The sequence below is a fragment of the Symsagittifera roscoffensis genome, chromosome 5 (assembly GCF_963678635.1).
Source record: "Symsagittifera roscoffensis chromosome 5, txSymRosc1.1, whole genome shotgun sequence".
NCBI lineage: Eukaryota > Metazoa > Xenacoelomorpha > Acoela > Convolutidae > Symsagittifera > Symsagittifera roscoffensis.
In genome coordinates this window covers 53,464,775-53,481,528 of record NC_087066.1, presented here as the reverse complement: position 1 = coordinate 53,481,528, position 16,754 = coordinate 53,464,775, and the positions used below count along the sequence as shown (strand labels likewise).

General features: G+C 33.9%; 2 protein-coding genes across 2 annotated transcripts in view; one reads left to right on the top strand and one right to left on the bottom strand.

Annotated features, from left to right (window-relative positions):
• Positions 1–4,285, top strand: part of LOC134846236 (dynein axonemal heavy chain 3-like) — a 174,034-nt gene extending 169,749 nt beyond the window's left edge. The window contains exons 89-90 of the mRNA XM_063863505.1: positions 657–767; positions 3,311–4,285. Of these exons, the coding sequence (XP_063719575.1) occupies positions 657–767; positions 3,311–3,523 (324 nt within the window). The 3' untranslated portion in view covers positions 3,524–4,285. The remainder of the gene's footprint in view (positions 1–656; positions 768–3,310) is intronic.
• Positions 4,286–11,294: 7,009 nt separating this feature from the next.
• On the bottom strand, positions 11,295–14,489 carry LOC134845853 (U3 small nucleolar RNA-interacting protein 2-like). The gene is made up of 2 exons (XM_063862951.1): positions 13,991–14,489; positions 11,295–12,498 (listed from the first exon to the last, which is right to left on the bottom strand). The coding sequence occupies exons 1-2, from the start codon at positions 14,264–14,266 to the stop codon at positions 11,359–11,361; spliced, it is 1,416 nt and encodes a 471-aa protein (XP_063719021.1). The 5' UTR covers positions 14,267–14,489; the 3' UTR covers positions 11,295–11,358.
• Positions 14,490–16,754: the final 2,265 nt, after the last annotated feature.

Here is a 16,754-nt window from a genome sequence, read left to right as displayed (position 1 = left end):
GTCAAATTCCTTCATTAGCACATGGAAGCACTTTATGGATCTGCTCAATTTTTTCTTTCTTTTTTTTAAGTCGACCAAATTCATTTTCCGAGCTCTTCCAAATAACTATAAGACCCAATTTCAACCAAGTTTTCTATGGTGCAAGCAAGTTTTGGAAAAATGGCCAAAAACGCGTTTTGGTGCTTTGTGGAAAGTTTTTACCAAAAAATTATGTTTTTTTTCTGAGCGCGCTTCCTACTGAAAATTAGAATGTAATGGAGAGTAAAATTAGAATGTATTGGAGAGTAAGGCGAGTAAGTAAAAATTTTAGGGTCGACCATCCAAAAATGGAGGTTTTAAAAAAATACGAACGGGGAGATTCGCTACCCCCCCTAAACTCGCTACTCCATCTACTATAATCTCTCCCCCCATGGTATTTACCAAACCACCACCCCATAAAATTAAATTATCTCCACCCCTAGAATCTCCACTCCTATAAATAAATATACTAAATTTAGCACTAGAGCTTGTATTGAGAATTCTAATTTTGCTGCATTCTGTTTGGTCGAAAACTCGAGCACCTCATCTACTTTACAATCTCCATCCTTTTCTTGAATGATTGTCAACTAGGGCATTGTTAAGTAGGTCCCTCTTCATTAAGTGAATGTTGGTTTTAGTCAAAAGGAGTTTACGTCTCGGGTTTGTTTCTGGAGGGTGCGGCATGGGATCACGAGAAGTGGGTGCTAACCGAGTCTACGCCCAAAGAACTCTACGTCAAAATGCCAGTGGTAAGATCAAAAATACCCAACAGATGGTTGCAAAAGCATCGGGTAAAACGTAGTATCTCAAAAAAAATCGATAAAACCAACACAGTTTGATAAAAACTGGATCAAAAATTTTTAGCTCCACTGAGAATTCTAAAAGTTAAGCGCTGTTTTTGCTCAATTTCCCCTTCTGGGTATCACAAAGGTCAAAAATTCAACAACCAAATAGAAAACGAACAAGGATAGTCGGTTGCTGTACAAATAGCCCTGATTTTTCCGACTACATGGTGTCGTTGTTTTATTCAAACACTACTTCAAATTGCGTCGATTTTATTCGCGGTGTGATGAAAAGATTTCAACTAAAGGCCTTTTTTTAATTTTTGAGTTTTAGTAAAGTGAGCGAGTCGTTAGGTCTCAATATGATAATCTTACATTAGCCTAATTCTTATCATTCAAGTTATGCCGTGAAAGTTTAAACTATCGAAAAATAATATTTCTGACGGTGCAATAAAACTTCGTAAAACTAATTTTACTGGTGTAAAACTAAATTTTCACGGCTTAACTCGAATTATAAAAATTAGACTAATATAAGCCTATCATATTGAGACCTACCGACTCGTACGGTCTAAACCTGAAAAATTTTAGACCGGTTTTTCTGGACGCAGCGAAAACTTTTTGAAAGTTTTTTAATTTAATTTTCCGTTAATATAGTTCACAGAGGCGAAGTTGCACTTCGCATACACAAGCAAATATATGACCAAAAACGCTACTGGAAAAAACTGAATGAGTAAAACTTGGAGTCTGGATAATTTCTTAAGTGACACACGCCAACTGTGAGTCTGTATAATTCCTGAGTGACGCCAGCCAATTATGACGCATTAGCAGTACCGAAAAAAAATTTACCTACTAATATGCCCCAATTTATAGAGCGGACGCATGTTAACTAATATACAAAAAATTTCATTAAAATTATCCCAGCCTGCCCGGGTTTCAGCCCTCTTATTTTGTTTCGGGTCTCTTCTACCTCTACGCTACAGATTAATGATACCTTGAGGCTAAAGTGCAATTTGTAATATTATAGTCCGTGTTAATATGCTTAACATTGACTGTACTTAATAGCTGGTTAATGGTCTATGCACATACTGCAATTGAAGAACACTTTGCGACTTAGGTTGGAAAAAAGAGGTCATAGTATCACACAGGCTTTGCTTGTGTAAATATAGTTGAGTCCTTCCTTGCGTCATTAATGTTTTAATATTGTTTTCAAGTTTTTTGAATTCAAAATTACGATTTGCAAAATGCAGAATATTTGAAAATACGCATCGAAAAAAAATTGAATTCCTAAATAGCCATTTTCCATTATTCAAAGTTACGGTCGAAGCATTCACTATAATTGATAACAAAAGCTATGGAAATCTAGTTAAAAACTAAGACACATCTGAATTGTGTTATTATTTTTGTGAAAAATCTTGTTCCGATCATTGAAAATGAGTAGGAGCTTTAACTTCAGGTGTGTTGTTTTTCACGCAAAATCGGGTACCCTAAAAAATCACATGAATGAATTATGTAGTAAACTATTTTAAGATATTTAGTCGTGATTCAGACTATAGAAGAAAACTTTCGACTAAATTGCTTAAGATGGTTTATTACATGATTCATTCAGGTGATTTTTTAGGGTACCTGATTTTGCGTGAAAAAAGGGAATGCGCCTGAAGTTTAGAGCTCCTCCCCATTTTCAATAATCGGAACAACAAGTTTCAAGACTTTTTACAAAATAAATACACAATTTAGATATGTGAAAATCCGTAGCTTTTCTCATCAATTACAGTCAATGCTTCGACCGTAGCTTCGAAATATTGAAAATGGCTATTTAGGAATTTAAATTTTTTGCGCCTATGTATTTTCAAAACTTTGCATTTTATAATTTTTGAATGGCTACAAAAAACCTGAAAATGACATTAAAAAATTAATGGAGTCAAGGAAGGTAAGTTGAAAAAATGACAACCGGATTACCTGCTTGAAAGAGCTGGACAAACTTGTTTCTCTCATGGTAATTAGTTAAATCATTTTGCACCAAGTTCTTATTTTAGGCTTTAATAAGCATGTGATCGCGTCACCTCTCCAATCTGTTGGTTTGACTTTGAAAGGAATAAATAAATTGAAAATGAATAAATTGAAATTGATCGCGTTATATCTTATTTTTTTTTCATTTGAAAATTCCTCTTGATTCATCTATATTTCAATTAACTTTTTGAATTGAAGTGCTGTCATTGAATTTTACTATTTTATGGGTAAGCCTTCAACAAGACTCTCTTTGGCTTTGTGACTCTCCAATCTCAAGCCTAACTGCAAATTGTAAATTTTGTTTTTGACAGTTTGATTATTCATGATTAATGAATTAGATGAATTAAAATTTATGAATGTTTATGAAAATTTATTTGTTCATGGTGTCGTATATGAAAAAATAAGAAAAACGGACTATGCTTAGACAGGCTGGATGGCCTTTCTTTCATAGATCCTATGCGAACCGAAGAAATGACAATTAATTAATTATATCTTGTTAATAGATGTGGGTGATTCCCCGAATGAACGAGGATGCAAGCAGCTCCTCACAGTATATCTACAAATGCCCCATCTACAAGACCGGCTTACGCAAGGGAGAACTTTCGACCACAGGACACAGCACCAACTTCGTACTGGCGGCAGAATTGCCCACTGATAAGTCACACGTGCATTGGATCAACAGGGGCGTGGCACTCCTTTGCCAGCTGGATGATTGATGACTAGTTCACTCAAAAATAAACATCTAACTCCGCGTGTACAAATTGAGCGTGAACAAATTGAGCGTGAACAAGTCTGCGTGAACAAATTGAGAAGAATCTGCGTGTGCAAAACAAGGATAACATTTAACTGTATATGGTGTCATTGAAATTACAAACAGAGCAACTTATTAAAATTAAACCAAAAAACTAAAATTTTGAAATGCTATATTTTTATTTTAAGAATTATTCCCTGAAAAATCTGTTTATTTTGAAAAATGCTTTGTATCAAGTCAAGAACTCCACCCCAGCATTTAATTCACATTAATTGTGCTAAGCGCTGCATGTAAAATGCTTGATTCTGATTGGCTGAAAATTCCTAACTTAGAACCAAGTTAACAGCCCGCATCCTCCCCCCAAACATTTTTTTTGGGGGGGGGGGGAAGGGGAAGATGTTAACTTGGTCCTATGCTTTAAGTCTTTCAATAGCTCTATCACTGTAGAACTTTCTGTCGAAGTATTCGTCAAATTCACTATTTCAAAAAGCGTGTGGCTGCTCATCACTTATTTTCTTCATCAAATTTACCATTCAAATGCTAAAAAAAACAATTTGGAGGTTTAAATGAAATCATGTTCGATTTCTTCAATCATCTCGTGCAATTTAATCTTATTTAGTAAACAACATTCAATTTACATTGTAAAAATCAGTGCAATGATAGTGTGAATATGTACATAAAATTATATTATTTTTTCATTCTTGTGACGCAAACATGTGATGTAAACACGAACTTGATTGTTATAATTGCAAAGTTCCAGGTCAACTTTTCGACACAACACGAAATGAAGAGCTACACGTTTTAGGGCTCAAAAAAGAACCACTTTAATTTTAAAAAGAACTTACAATTAGCTAAAAGATAAAAGCCCTATTCATCGATTCTTAGTGATTACGCGAAAATTTATCAAATAATTTACGAGAAAAAAAATAGTCACACTTTTTGTAGTAATCACTATTGGAAAATTCCGCCTAAGTTCTTGAAACCCAATTCATTGTATCAATTAAAAAATTAAAATGCCTTTGTAAAACAAGAAATTCATGAATCTTCACAAAAATCCCAATATACACACATATATTCCAATCAGACACATTTTCTGTGCTCTTTCTGAAACTCAAAACAGAACCTAAGAGCAAAATAGAAAAAAAAATTACGTTGATCGGTCCAAAATGGGTGTCCTTAAAAAGTACAGCGTGTAAAGTACCTCCGGTGCTTCGAATTTTCAACAACTCTGACAGCACCCAATTACAGGATTCGTAATTACAAATTTTGCAGAGGTTTTTATTCAAGTTTTTTATACAAATTTTGTAGAACCATAAAATTTTGTGAAGTTTTATATAAGTTCTTAGAATAATTTAAAACGAACAAAGAAACGTCACATCTGGGAAACTGAAAGCAATTGAGCAGTCGCACTTGGACGCAAGATTAGCAACTCCTGACAGTACTCTTACAGTAGCCCACTACAACGTTGAGAAATTCAAATTTTGAAAAACCTTACCTTAAGTTTTCTAAAAAAAAAGGTATTCACATCTCGAAAACTATCAAAACTTGAGTAGTCTTTTTTGATGGCAATATTCGCAATCTTTGAAAGTACACAACTACATGGTTGGTAATTTCACTTTAACGAAATATTTTGTAATTTGAGTTTTCTGAAGGATTGAGATGTTCAAAAATTTGGAATTTTTTAACATTCAAGTTTTTTGAAAATTTCGGAGAAAATCATAAAAATCGTCATATCTCCAAAACTCCAAGGACTTAAGCAGCCATAATCAGAGGCAAGACTCGCAACCCTTGAGGGTACCCTCACAATATCCAACAACAGCATTGACATCTTCAACGTTTTGGAAATTTTTAAAATCTAAGTTTTTGAAAATTTTTTGAAAAATCATAAAAACGTCATATCTCGAAAACTACAGAGATTTGAGAAATGAAAATTGGAGGCCAGATTCGCAACGCCTGAGAGTATCCTGACAGCATCCAACTACAGGGTAAGAAATTCAAAAATTGAGAAATTTTTTTTTAATTAAATTTTCTAGAAACTTTTGAAAAATCTCGAAAATTGCCTATCTCGTAAACTAAAAGGATTTGGTTATTCAAATATGGAGACCAGAATCGCAAAACCTGGCAAAACTCTGACAATATCCAACTATTGGGTTGCTAATTTCAAATTTGATGAAATAAACACTGAATTTAAACAGCAAAATCGAAAAAAACCTTAACCATTGCAATATACGATATAGCTTAAACATGCAAAAATAATACGTTGAAAAAACTTAAACATGGCAAGATAGTGAAGCCCGCAGTTAAATAAATAATAGATTTAAGGAAAATCGAGCAACCGAACGGCGCTTGCTACATTGAAGTCGGGGAGAAGATACAATTTGCAAATAAAACGACCCTACCTTAAGACTTGACATTTTTTCACAGGGTTAACACAGTACGAAGTGGAGCTCTTGAACAGAGTCCATATGATAAAACATAGACTTTTGGGCTCCGAATCGTAAAATTAGACAAAAACTCTTTTCAATTCGAAAAAAAACTACAAAAAAACTTCATTTCATTTGGCCCAAATGATAGTCAATTTGGGAACATTCGTCAATCAAAAAGCATAAGCAGCACCGTTAAAACGACTTTAATATTCATTTACCGAATAATAACTAAGCTGACAATACTTGTAGACGCCAGTTGAGCCGAAAACAATGGTTTCGTCGGAAATTTTGAATTGTAAAAGTTTAACGCGTCTTTCCTTCTAAAACACAATGGAATAACAGTCTACTTTTGCCCTTCAAAGACGCAAAATGAGGTAACCATGTCAATAGAGCATAAGCCTTTCCCATTTACGAGAAAAAAAAACAAACGAGAAATAATAAAACAGAATCAGAGTTCGTAAGCTTAAAAAATACAGAACGATTTTGAACCAGTTTCAATTGCTGAAATGAAAAGCAGAATGATGCTTCGAAGATAAATTATGCTGTGGAAATGAGACTGACAAAAAAATAAGTTCACAAGCGATATTTCGCGAACATTCCTCACGAAAATATTCAATTTCCATATCTAGAAAAAAAAAAGATCCGGTCGGGACTCGAAAATCACACGTACTCTTCGCAAGGCTTGTGTTTTACCTCTACGTCAGTAGAGAAGGGGCCTGAAAGATGTTGATGTTACATATTAACACGAAGTCTATTTTTGTTTAAAAAAATATATGTTAACGAAAAAAAATCTTATTGCTGATTACAAATACACTTACTCTCGCAAATGAAATTGAATGGTAATGAACGAAGTAAAAACTCACTGATTTATGCCGGAAGGTTTTTGTTTTTATTTTATTTGCACGTAAATTTTCAACTTTGTTCAAGCTCCGAAAAAATTTATTCTCAGGATACAATTTTTTTCAGTAAAACTCGAAATGCATTAAGGCCAGGCAATTTTTTCCGAGAAACTTCCACTTAGAACGTTTTCAGAAAAAACAGTTGTTTTTTTTTCAGTTTCCTTAAGAACACAAACATTTTTACAATTGCTTTATGAATATGAAAAAAATTCGGCAATAGAGAAAATTATACAAAAAGAAAATGGGCAAACGTTATGAAAATGCTCCAAAACAATAAATTTTAGACAATTTTTGAACCTCAAAATAAACTACAACAACATATTTGATTGAAGTATTCTATACTTGTTTATGTAACTGTTTCACAGCAAGCAGATATCAGTCTTTGCATTAGGTAATTATACTGCAACATGATTAACTGCAACGTTGATTAATCAGACCATCAAAAATCAGATGCCATAAACTAAAAATTCAGATGAAGTCGAGAAATATAATCATATTGAGATGATTCCAGCCAAAAGCTGAGCTGGAATGCAAACTTAGCCGATAGAAGAAAAACCGACCGCAAAAAAAGTATGCGAGCTTTGGAAAAAAAATTTCCTGGTCAACATTTTTTCATATAATAATAACCAAAATTCAGAAAACAGGATCAATTATTGTTTTTATATCAAAGGGAATTGGGAAAATTATAATCCAATTTTGAAACAGTCAATCGTGCTTTATTTACGCCATTTGAACTTTAATAATCGAGAGCTTACAATTCCTTCTTGTAGCAAATGAACTCGAATTGAACCTTAAGAAACTCCAGTCAAACCGCAGAAAATCAAAGATGTGCGTGAGCAACTTTTGAATTTTTTTGTGAAAACAACAAGAAATAAGTGAACACGACCACGACCTATTTTTGTTTTCACTACGTTCATAGAAAACTAAAAATAAGGGAAAAAAGCTTTATATCGAGAACAAAAAATGTTATCAATCATACAGAGCAAAGAGTAGTGTAAGAGTGACGTAGGGAACTCTGCAGTTGCTTAAAGCTGAATTAAAAAATTTGGCAATCAGCGTTCTTCTTTTTAAGCGCAAGATCAGTTGGCTTTCGCCCATTCTTTCTAATTGCGACAGAAAATGAAACTTTAAAAAAAATGAACACAGCAGCATTAAAACTAGTTGATCATTCTTGAAACAAATAGAGATCACAAAATTCCATACTATGGCCATTAATTAGTTTTTTCAAGTTTTTTTTCGAAAATCTAGGAAGTTGAAACAGAAACTCATAATCAAAAATCTAGGTACAGCTACTTGATAAATTTCACATAGCTATTCCCGCACAAAAACGAACGAAAGATTTTCAATTCTCTTCAAACGACGCAATACCAGGCGACCAAGCCGATATAAGATCAGCCGATACCTTTTAAACCGAATAAAAGTCTTCAGCCAAAAAATTCGGAAATAATGAGCTGGTTTACAACCAACATAAATACGAAATTAAAACGCAGACAAACCAAAAAATATTTCCAGTGAATGATACAGTTAATTCAAGTGATTAGATTAAACATTAACAAAATAATTTATATTAACAAAAATAAATTTAACCAAGCGAAGCGGATCTTTGCTTCACTAGCAAAAAAAATAAATGACAGTTTTGATGCGAGTCAACATGCGAATGTTAATAAAAATGACAGTAAAATACGTCTCAAAAACTTCAAGAACAAGCACACTCATGCCGTTTTCTAGCCTTTTAGCAATTCATACAACAGATTTGACTATATAGAACTACGCAAAAGAATAAGGAGTAAAAAACGGAAAAAATTGCTTTTTTTCGAATATTTTAAAAACCAAAAAAAAACTGTTCAAAGATAAGAAGTTTTTAATGAATGATCAATTTCTCAACTTAAATTAAAATTTTGAATTGATGAAAAATAAAAAACAAAAAGTAGAAACAGAGTAACAGTGTCGGAGGTATTTTCAAACTTTCATCGGACGTGTAGGTTCTTACCAAGTTCAATAAAGATATTGTTAAACAAAACCAAAGCATTTAAGCCTCGCCATTTTGAACGAAAAAATCTCAAATTTAGAAAATTTTTCGTTTAGTTTTACATAACCGGCACATTAACTTGTTTGTATCAAGCAAAAAAAGAAATAGCAAAGATATTTGGTATTAAATGATATTTCCGCCTTACAAACGCCCTGCTGATTAATCAAAGCGGTGCAAAAAAGTTAGTTAATACTAAATAGACTTCGCAGAAAGAGTTGAGACGGAGGTTCTTACCAAGTTCAAAAAAAGATATTGTTAAACAAAACCAAACCATTTAATCATCGCCATTTTGAACGAAAAAATCTCATAATGTAGAAAATTTTTCATTTAGTTTTACGTAACCGGTACATTAACTTGTTTGTATCAAGCAAAAAAAAGAAATAGCAAAGATATATACTATTAAATGATATTTCCGCCTTACAAACGCCCTGGTGAATAATCAAAGAGGTGCAAAAAAGTTAGTTAATACTAAATAAACTTCGCAGAAATAACTGAAACGGAGGTTCTTACCAAGTTCAATAAAAGATATTGTTAATCAAACCCAAACCGTTTAAGCCTCGCCATTTTGAACGAAAAAATCTCAAATGTAGAAAATTTTTCATTTAGTTTTACGTAACCGGCACATTAACTTGTTTGTATCAAGCAAAAAAAGAAATAGCAAAGATATTTGCTATTAAATTATATTTCCGTCTTACAAACTCCCTGGTGATTAATCAAAGCGGTGCAAAAAAGTTAGTTAATACTAAATAAACTTCGCAGAAAGAGTTGAGACGGAGGTTCTTACCAAGTTCAAAAAAATATATTGTTAAACAAAACCAAACCATTTAAGCATCGCCATTTTGAACAAAAAAATCTCATAATGTAGAAAATTTTTCATTTAGTTTTACGTAACCGGTACATTAACTTGTTTGTATCAAGCAAAAAAAAGAAATAGCAAAGATTTATACTATTAAATGATATTTTCGCCTTACAAACGCCCTGGTGAATAATTAAAGAGGTGCAAAAAAGTTAGTTAATACTAAATAAACTTCGCAGAAATAAATGAGACGGAGGTTCTTACCAAGTTCAAAAAAGATATTGTTGAACAAAACCAAACCATTTAAGCCTCGCCATTTTGAACGAAAAAATCTCAAATGTAGAAAATTTTTCATTTAGTTTTACGTAACCGACACATTAACTTGTTTGTATCAAGCAAAAAAAGAAATAGCAAAGATACTTGCTATTAAATGATATTTCCGCCTTACAAACGCCCTGCTGATTAATCAAAGCGGTGCAAAAAAGTTAGTTAATACTAAATTAACTTCGCAGAAAGAGTTGAGACGGAGGTTCTTACCAAGTTCAATAAAAGATATTGTTAAACAAACGAAAAAATGAACGAAAAAATCTTAATGTAGAAAATTTTTCATTTAGTTTTACGTAACCGGCACATTAACTTGTTTGTATCAATAAAAAAAAGAAATTGCAAAGATATTTGCTATTAAATGATAATTCCGCCTTAGAAAAGCCCTGGTGATTAATCAAAGCGGTGCAAAAAAAGTTGGTTAATACTAAATAAACTTCGCAGAAAGAGTTGAGACGGAGGAAAAACTATCATGAATTAATTTCGTGTCGCCACAGCTTCATTTTTGTGAATCAAGAACAATATTCGATATTTCTTTCACATTCAGCCTTTTTAAATTGATAATCAAACAGTCAAAACGAAGCACAAAAAAGAAAATACCTAGCAACCCGGGTTGACTTCCATAGACCGGAAAAGCTTATCATTAATTCCATGCCCTAGGTCTGAAAAAATGCTAGTCATACAAAATTTTAGAACATTTGCTCAAATGATGTAGTCGAGTTTTATTTTTTTGTTTGTTTTGGGCATAATAATCAGTGTAACATCATTAGAAAAACGTTTGCTAAAAATTGCTAATCATACAAATACCACAAATTGAAATTGTATCATTAGGATTTTTTGATTGCGAGACCTAAATTTTTTTTGGTGTAGTTCCAAAATGTAAGAGATGAGTTTAAAATTATTTTAGCCTGTTTACCGAAACTAGTGTTTTAAATTTTTTAGTATTGTTCCGACCACTGAAAGTGGCGAGGAGCCTATTCTTCGGGTATGCTCTGTTAGCTGATTTTGAAAAAAAAGCTGACAACTTTTTCTATTCATTTCTGAAAACTTTTTCTATTCATTTTTCGAAGAAAACTGTAGTCGAATAAGCCTAATTTAATATTATTATCGAATAGGATTAAGTTCTGGCTTTCATTCAGATCCTCTCATCACATCTTTCCACTGATAAAAAATGCATAATTTTTGACGCCGTTTTAAAAGTATGTCAATTATATCACTTAAAAAAACGTAAACCGCTTTTTGGGAGTTTTGCAGAAGAAAACCAAAGAACAAAACTTAAAATTTTATATACCTTTTATAAGATCAATTCACAATTCATTGACAGTCTTACTCAGCAGCTGTAAATTGATACACCATAACTGATTTTTTACAGTTTTCAATCACTTCAAACCTTCCCAGTTTATTTTCTTTTGAGATACCCAAAATCATCTTTGTCGCATCAGGGGTAAACAGAATAAAATTGACGAAACCTGTCACTGGAACCGATCGAATCAATTGCAGTTTCACGTATTTTATAACTTTCCACAGTTTAACTGCTCCACAAGAAGAGCCCGATGCTAAAATATCAGAAGAAGGCAAAGTAGCTAAGCTAGCAACCCACTTGGGCGAATGTGCATCCAGCTGTTTAAAAATTGGCTTCTTCTTTTTGGTCGACCAGATACAAAGCGCACCTGCGCAATCTCCAGACACAAAAGTTTCTCTACTCAAACACAAAACGCAATCAACATACTCTGAATGTACAAAAACAAGTTGCGAACTTTCTGCCACTTTCCAAAGTCGTATCGTTTTGTCAATTCCTCCACTTGTTACCGGATTCTCGTAGAAAACATGAACTGAGTTTACTGTACTTTCATGACCGCACAAATTGTCGAGCAAAACTTCGTCGTCAACCTGCCAAATCTTCACAAATCTGTCCTTAGAAGTACTGAACAACTGATAACTATGCGGCTTGAACGCCAAAGAGATCACACTAGATTGGTGACCTTTAAGCTTAGTCACCAAACTTCCGTTTAAAGGATTCCATATGAAAATTTCATTGTCATTTCCTGCAGAAACTAAAAACTTTGAATCGTCAGAAACAGCAATACTGTTCACTTGATATTTATGACAAACTCTGTCTTTTGCTTTCTTTTTTTGCCCTTGGATCCGCCATATTCTTTCTGCCTTAACCAAGCACCACTTGATGATAGAACAATCTTTCGCTCCTGTGTATAATTCAAGGCCATTTGCACTTAAACAGCCACATGTAACAGAATTTTTATGTCCTGTGAATCTTTGCACTTCTTTTGGTTCGTTCTCAGTAAAGATTCTAGAATATTCTTGTTGCAATTGTCCTGACTTGAGCGCACTTTCTTTCCGTAATGCGAGCCCCACTTGAGCTTCTTCGTCGGAATTGTCATCTGAGCTCTCACCTCCCGATTCGTCCCCGTGTAGTCGTTTGCGATCTGAGGTCAACCCCAGCCGAACCTATAACATATCATGGTGGCATGTAGAAAAATCCAAAAGGTCACTTTGCCGAAACTATCGGGTGTGTCTGTTTGCCGAGTATTCTTTGACTTAATTGGCTGCCGTTCGTGAAAAAAGGCATTGTCGTTCGCGAAAATGCTATATTTTCTTGCACTACTATCTGTTTTGCTGATTAAGTCAGGGGACATCCCTTATGCGCGAATGACACATTTTGCGAAAATTTTACAACAAATCAGAGCTCAGTTTTCAAAAGTTCGATAGAAAAAAGCAATAAATTTGGAGTTTTCGACCATTTAAAGGGCGTCAATTGGTTGAAAATTTCGAAAACTTCATGCAAGAGGAATAAAAGTGCCTCGCAGCTATGAACACGTTGTTTGCACACAGCGGCGAAGCCGAGCTTCGCTCCACTTGCGATACAACACAATCATAAAATATGAAACAAAAACGTTGAAAAAAAACTAGGTGAACCAAAGTTTTCACATAACCCAATGAAGCACACTTAGGGCCCAGCTAAATCGGCATGAAGGTGTTTGATATTTTTTGAATGTTATACTGATGCGGTACAAAATGCGTAATTTCAAAAATTGGACTTTGCACAAAACCTCCGTCGTTTCTCTATTAAATGAAATGAGAATTGTGCGAATCGGAAAGGTTTGCTCTATTCACTGAAACAAAAATCTCTGACTTGGTAGGTTAGTTTTTGAAAATACAAAAAAATCTGAAATATCGGTCAAATATCCCCCACAGACATTTTCGAAGGCCGCAGACAAAGTGATAAAGCAAAAAGAGCCCAGGCGAGTATGCAAGCACAAAAGAATACAAGCGGTTTTTCTATGGATACCACTTTTGAAAATCGTTAAAAGGATTTTTAAGAAAAAATTTTTTTTGCGAAGTGATGAAATTTTCCAAAAAAAAAACCAATTTCAAACATTTTCATAATACCTGTTTTTATTGAATAGGAATTCAAAGCAAACAAGCCAAGCAAGACAATTGAAATTAAAATTAGAAACTGAACAATTTTACGAAGCGGAAACAGGGATGACAATATTTGAGCAGACACCAGTTGAGCCGAAAAAAAAGGATTTTGTAATAAAAAACTTTAACAAGTTTCAAGTCCCCCTCAAACTGCCCTGTAGTAACTAGTTCCCGCCCAGTGGTTGATAGTAATTTAGTACCCACCCACCTATTACCAACCCATAAAAGATTCAACCGATTTTGTTAAACTAGTTGTTAACCCAAAAAAAGTCTACATTCCGCTTTAATAACGCTTGCTAATCGCAAGCGTAATAATCATATTGCAATATTTCTTTCCAAAGCCCACATCTCAGCAAGTATTATGACACCACCAATAGAATGATTTTAGTCGCCGATTACTGAAGTAAAAAAAATTGCTGATGCTTTAACCGCTTTTATGGCAACTTCCGAAACTTATTAATTTTAGAATGAATAATTTTTCTTTTTTATACTCAAATTGAAAGAACAAAACAGGTACCTTTTCCTTCACTTCCTCAATATATGCTTTTGCAAGTCTTAGTTTTGTCTGCTGATTAGTCTCTTCTTCATTCTCAGCCTCCTCTTCGTTGTCTTCAGGCGGGGGAAGTGAGCCTCCGTCCAAGTCGCTGTCCGAAGTCACCACCTCGTCTTCAAAATCCTTCTTCTTCACTTTCTTGCTCCCAATGTTGCTGCTCGGTTTCAGGAGTTTACTTTTAGTTGGCTTGCCTGCTGTGCCTAATTCGGGCTTTCGCTTCCGAGCAAAGAACTTAGACATCTGAAATTGAAGAAAAAAAAACAATTTTCGACGCCTCACGTAAGCTTTGCATTTTAGGCACCTGTAGAATCTTGCAAAAAACGCGTTCACTACTTTAAGATGTTATTGCTGTTTCCTTATGATTATACTTCTTTGCTGTACCTGAATCGGCGTGAAAATAAAACTAAACCGAATACAAGTTTCATCGCATGTTAGGTGCTCGGAACAATGTAGCTCGATGCACGCGACTTGATTTAAGCAAGACTGCTCGTATCAGAGCAAAGGCCTAAGCGTTTCGACTGCGCTTTAATTAGCCCCTTTAACTAGTTTTTGATAAATTAAATATTGGCAAAGCTATGGACTTTAGGCTGATAAAATCAAAAATTAAGTATCGCTATTTGAATTTGTATGAAGTTAATAAAACCAACTAACTGCATCAATTCAATTTGGAACGCCAACATAAACTAAACATAAAAAGCCGAAAAAAAACGAAAATTTTTGAAAAAAATAACAACAAGGAACAACACTTGCAACTACAATGAAAATTATTTCAGCACAAGAAAAATCAGTGGTGTGCCAACCAATCCAACAATCTTTAAGCTGAAACCACTTGAATCGCAAAAAAAAATATTTGTTGTTTTTTTAAAATCTTTCATGTCCCCGTTTAAAATAGAAAGAACAGCACTTGCACATGCAACTACAATGAAATTTGCTTAGAGCAAAAAAAATCGGTGATGTGGCAGCTAAGCCGACAATCTTTGAGCAGGCACCAACTAAATAAAAAAAAATTATAAAACCGTTTTTAAAAATCTTTCAAGTCACCCCCTGAAAATAGAATGAACAACACTTCGCTTATAACTACAATGAAAATTGTCTACACCACAAGCAAAATAAGTTGTGGCAATGTAGCCGATAAAACTTGAGCAAACAAACGAAAAACCAACAATTCATTTATCTCTGAACTTTTTTTTTCAAATTCCTTGATACTAAAAAAACCAGGCCTGGCCGGGACTCGAAACCCAGAACCTTAGTATACAAAGGCAACTGATTTACCTCCAGGCCAAGAAAAAAGCAACCTGTAAGATATTAAAAGAAAAGTGAAAAGAAGTCAGCTGCACAGCCAGCAAGTGATTCAACTGATCTTGTTGTTAACTTTATCTTGTTGTTAAAAAAATGTAAAAAGAGGTCTGAAATAAAAACAACGGCGAGCATATATACTCCTGACTTTCTTCGAAAGTCGGAACAATACTTTTACTTCTTGTTATATCTTAAGACACGGAAAAAAGAATTCATATAATTCTAATTTTACAAACCATCAATACTAATCGTACACTATAATTGAATTTTTAACTTATCGAAAGCGCGTTTTCTCTTCTTTGCTTTTTGTGCAGCATCATCGCAACCCTCGAAATAAATTTTCGGTACGTAAAAACATGTTGAGGAGCCTGTGCATTCGATTATCCGTTTCCTTCCGCTGTTATTTTCAGCCCCGAAATACTGACTGGAATCATCGTTGAAATAAAATTTAGAGGGCATCGCAGATTTCCTAACATTTCGTTTCAAAAACACAGGCGATCTTCCTATTTTTCTGTGGTCGTCAACATCATCAATTTCATCTGATTTATATCGTCTCGTTTCGTGAAAATTCAAATAACGATTTAAATATTCTTCTTCTACACATTTCTCTTCAGCTATTTTCCGAATTTGGTCAAAAAAATCTCGCTTCCAATGTTTAACTTCAACTTTACCTTTATTTCTGCTAATGACAAAAGCGGCTTCAAAAATTCGTTCTGACGCCGTGAAAAAATTCAAACAATCCTTGAAGTATATAAACCAGATTTCTTCCGAACTTACATCTTCATTGCTAAATTTAGCCCATAAGCTTAGAAGATTCAAACAGTTTGAGCTATTCCAAACGGTATTTAAAAACTTCACAAAATTAGACATAACTTTATCAACGCATGCGAGCTCAATGTATACTTCAGACCCGAATTCAGAAGCGATAGATGATTCAAACCCGTTAGCATCGGTCGCTCCCAGTAAAAATCCAGTGCAAATTGAGAAAATCTTATGACAAATGACTTCTATGTTTTCATGAGCTGAATTTGTTTCGTTTTTTCTAAACTTCGTGATTGCTTTTTCGAAGATTTCATGCAACTGATATATAAATTTCAATACCGTATACCACTGAAAATTGCATATAAATTTTTCAGTGGTACGCCGAGCCTCTGGTTCAATTAAAACTTTTTCACAACCTATTTGGGTACTTGTTTCTTCAGTGTCAACGAACAAAAGGTTTTTGCAAACGTACTTCATAAACGAAGATAAACTAGAGTCAAAATCAGCAACAATTTCGCTGTCATTACTTGTTTCATCAATTGGAAATTTCTGCTGTCCAAACGCAGAGTCATTGATCGAAATCTGAACCAAGTCGGCTGTTAATTTCAACACCGAAATTTCGAACTCGAAATTTTGAACAGGAAAACAAACATTCGAGGTATTGGCGTGG

Coding starts and splice junctions, on each gene's coding strand:
- LOC134845853 (XM_063862951.1), bottom strand. CDS start 14,266: ATGTCTAAGTTCTTTGCTCGGAAGCGAAAGCCCGAATTAGGCACAGCA. Junction 12,499..13,990: donor TTGAGGAAGTGAAGGAAAAG/GTACCTGTTTTG, acceptor GATATGTTATAG/GTTCGGCTGGGGTTGACCTC.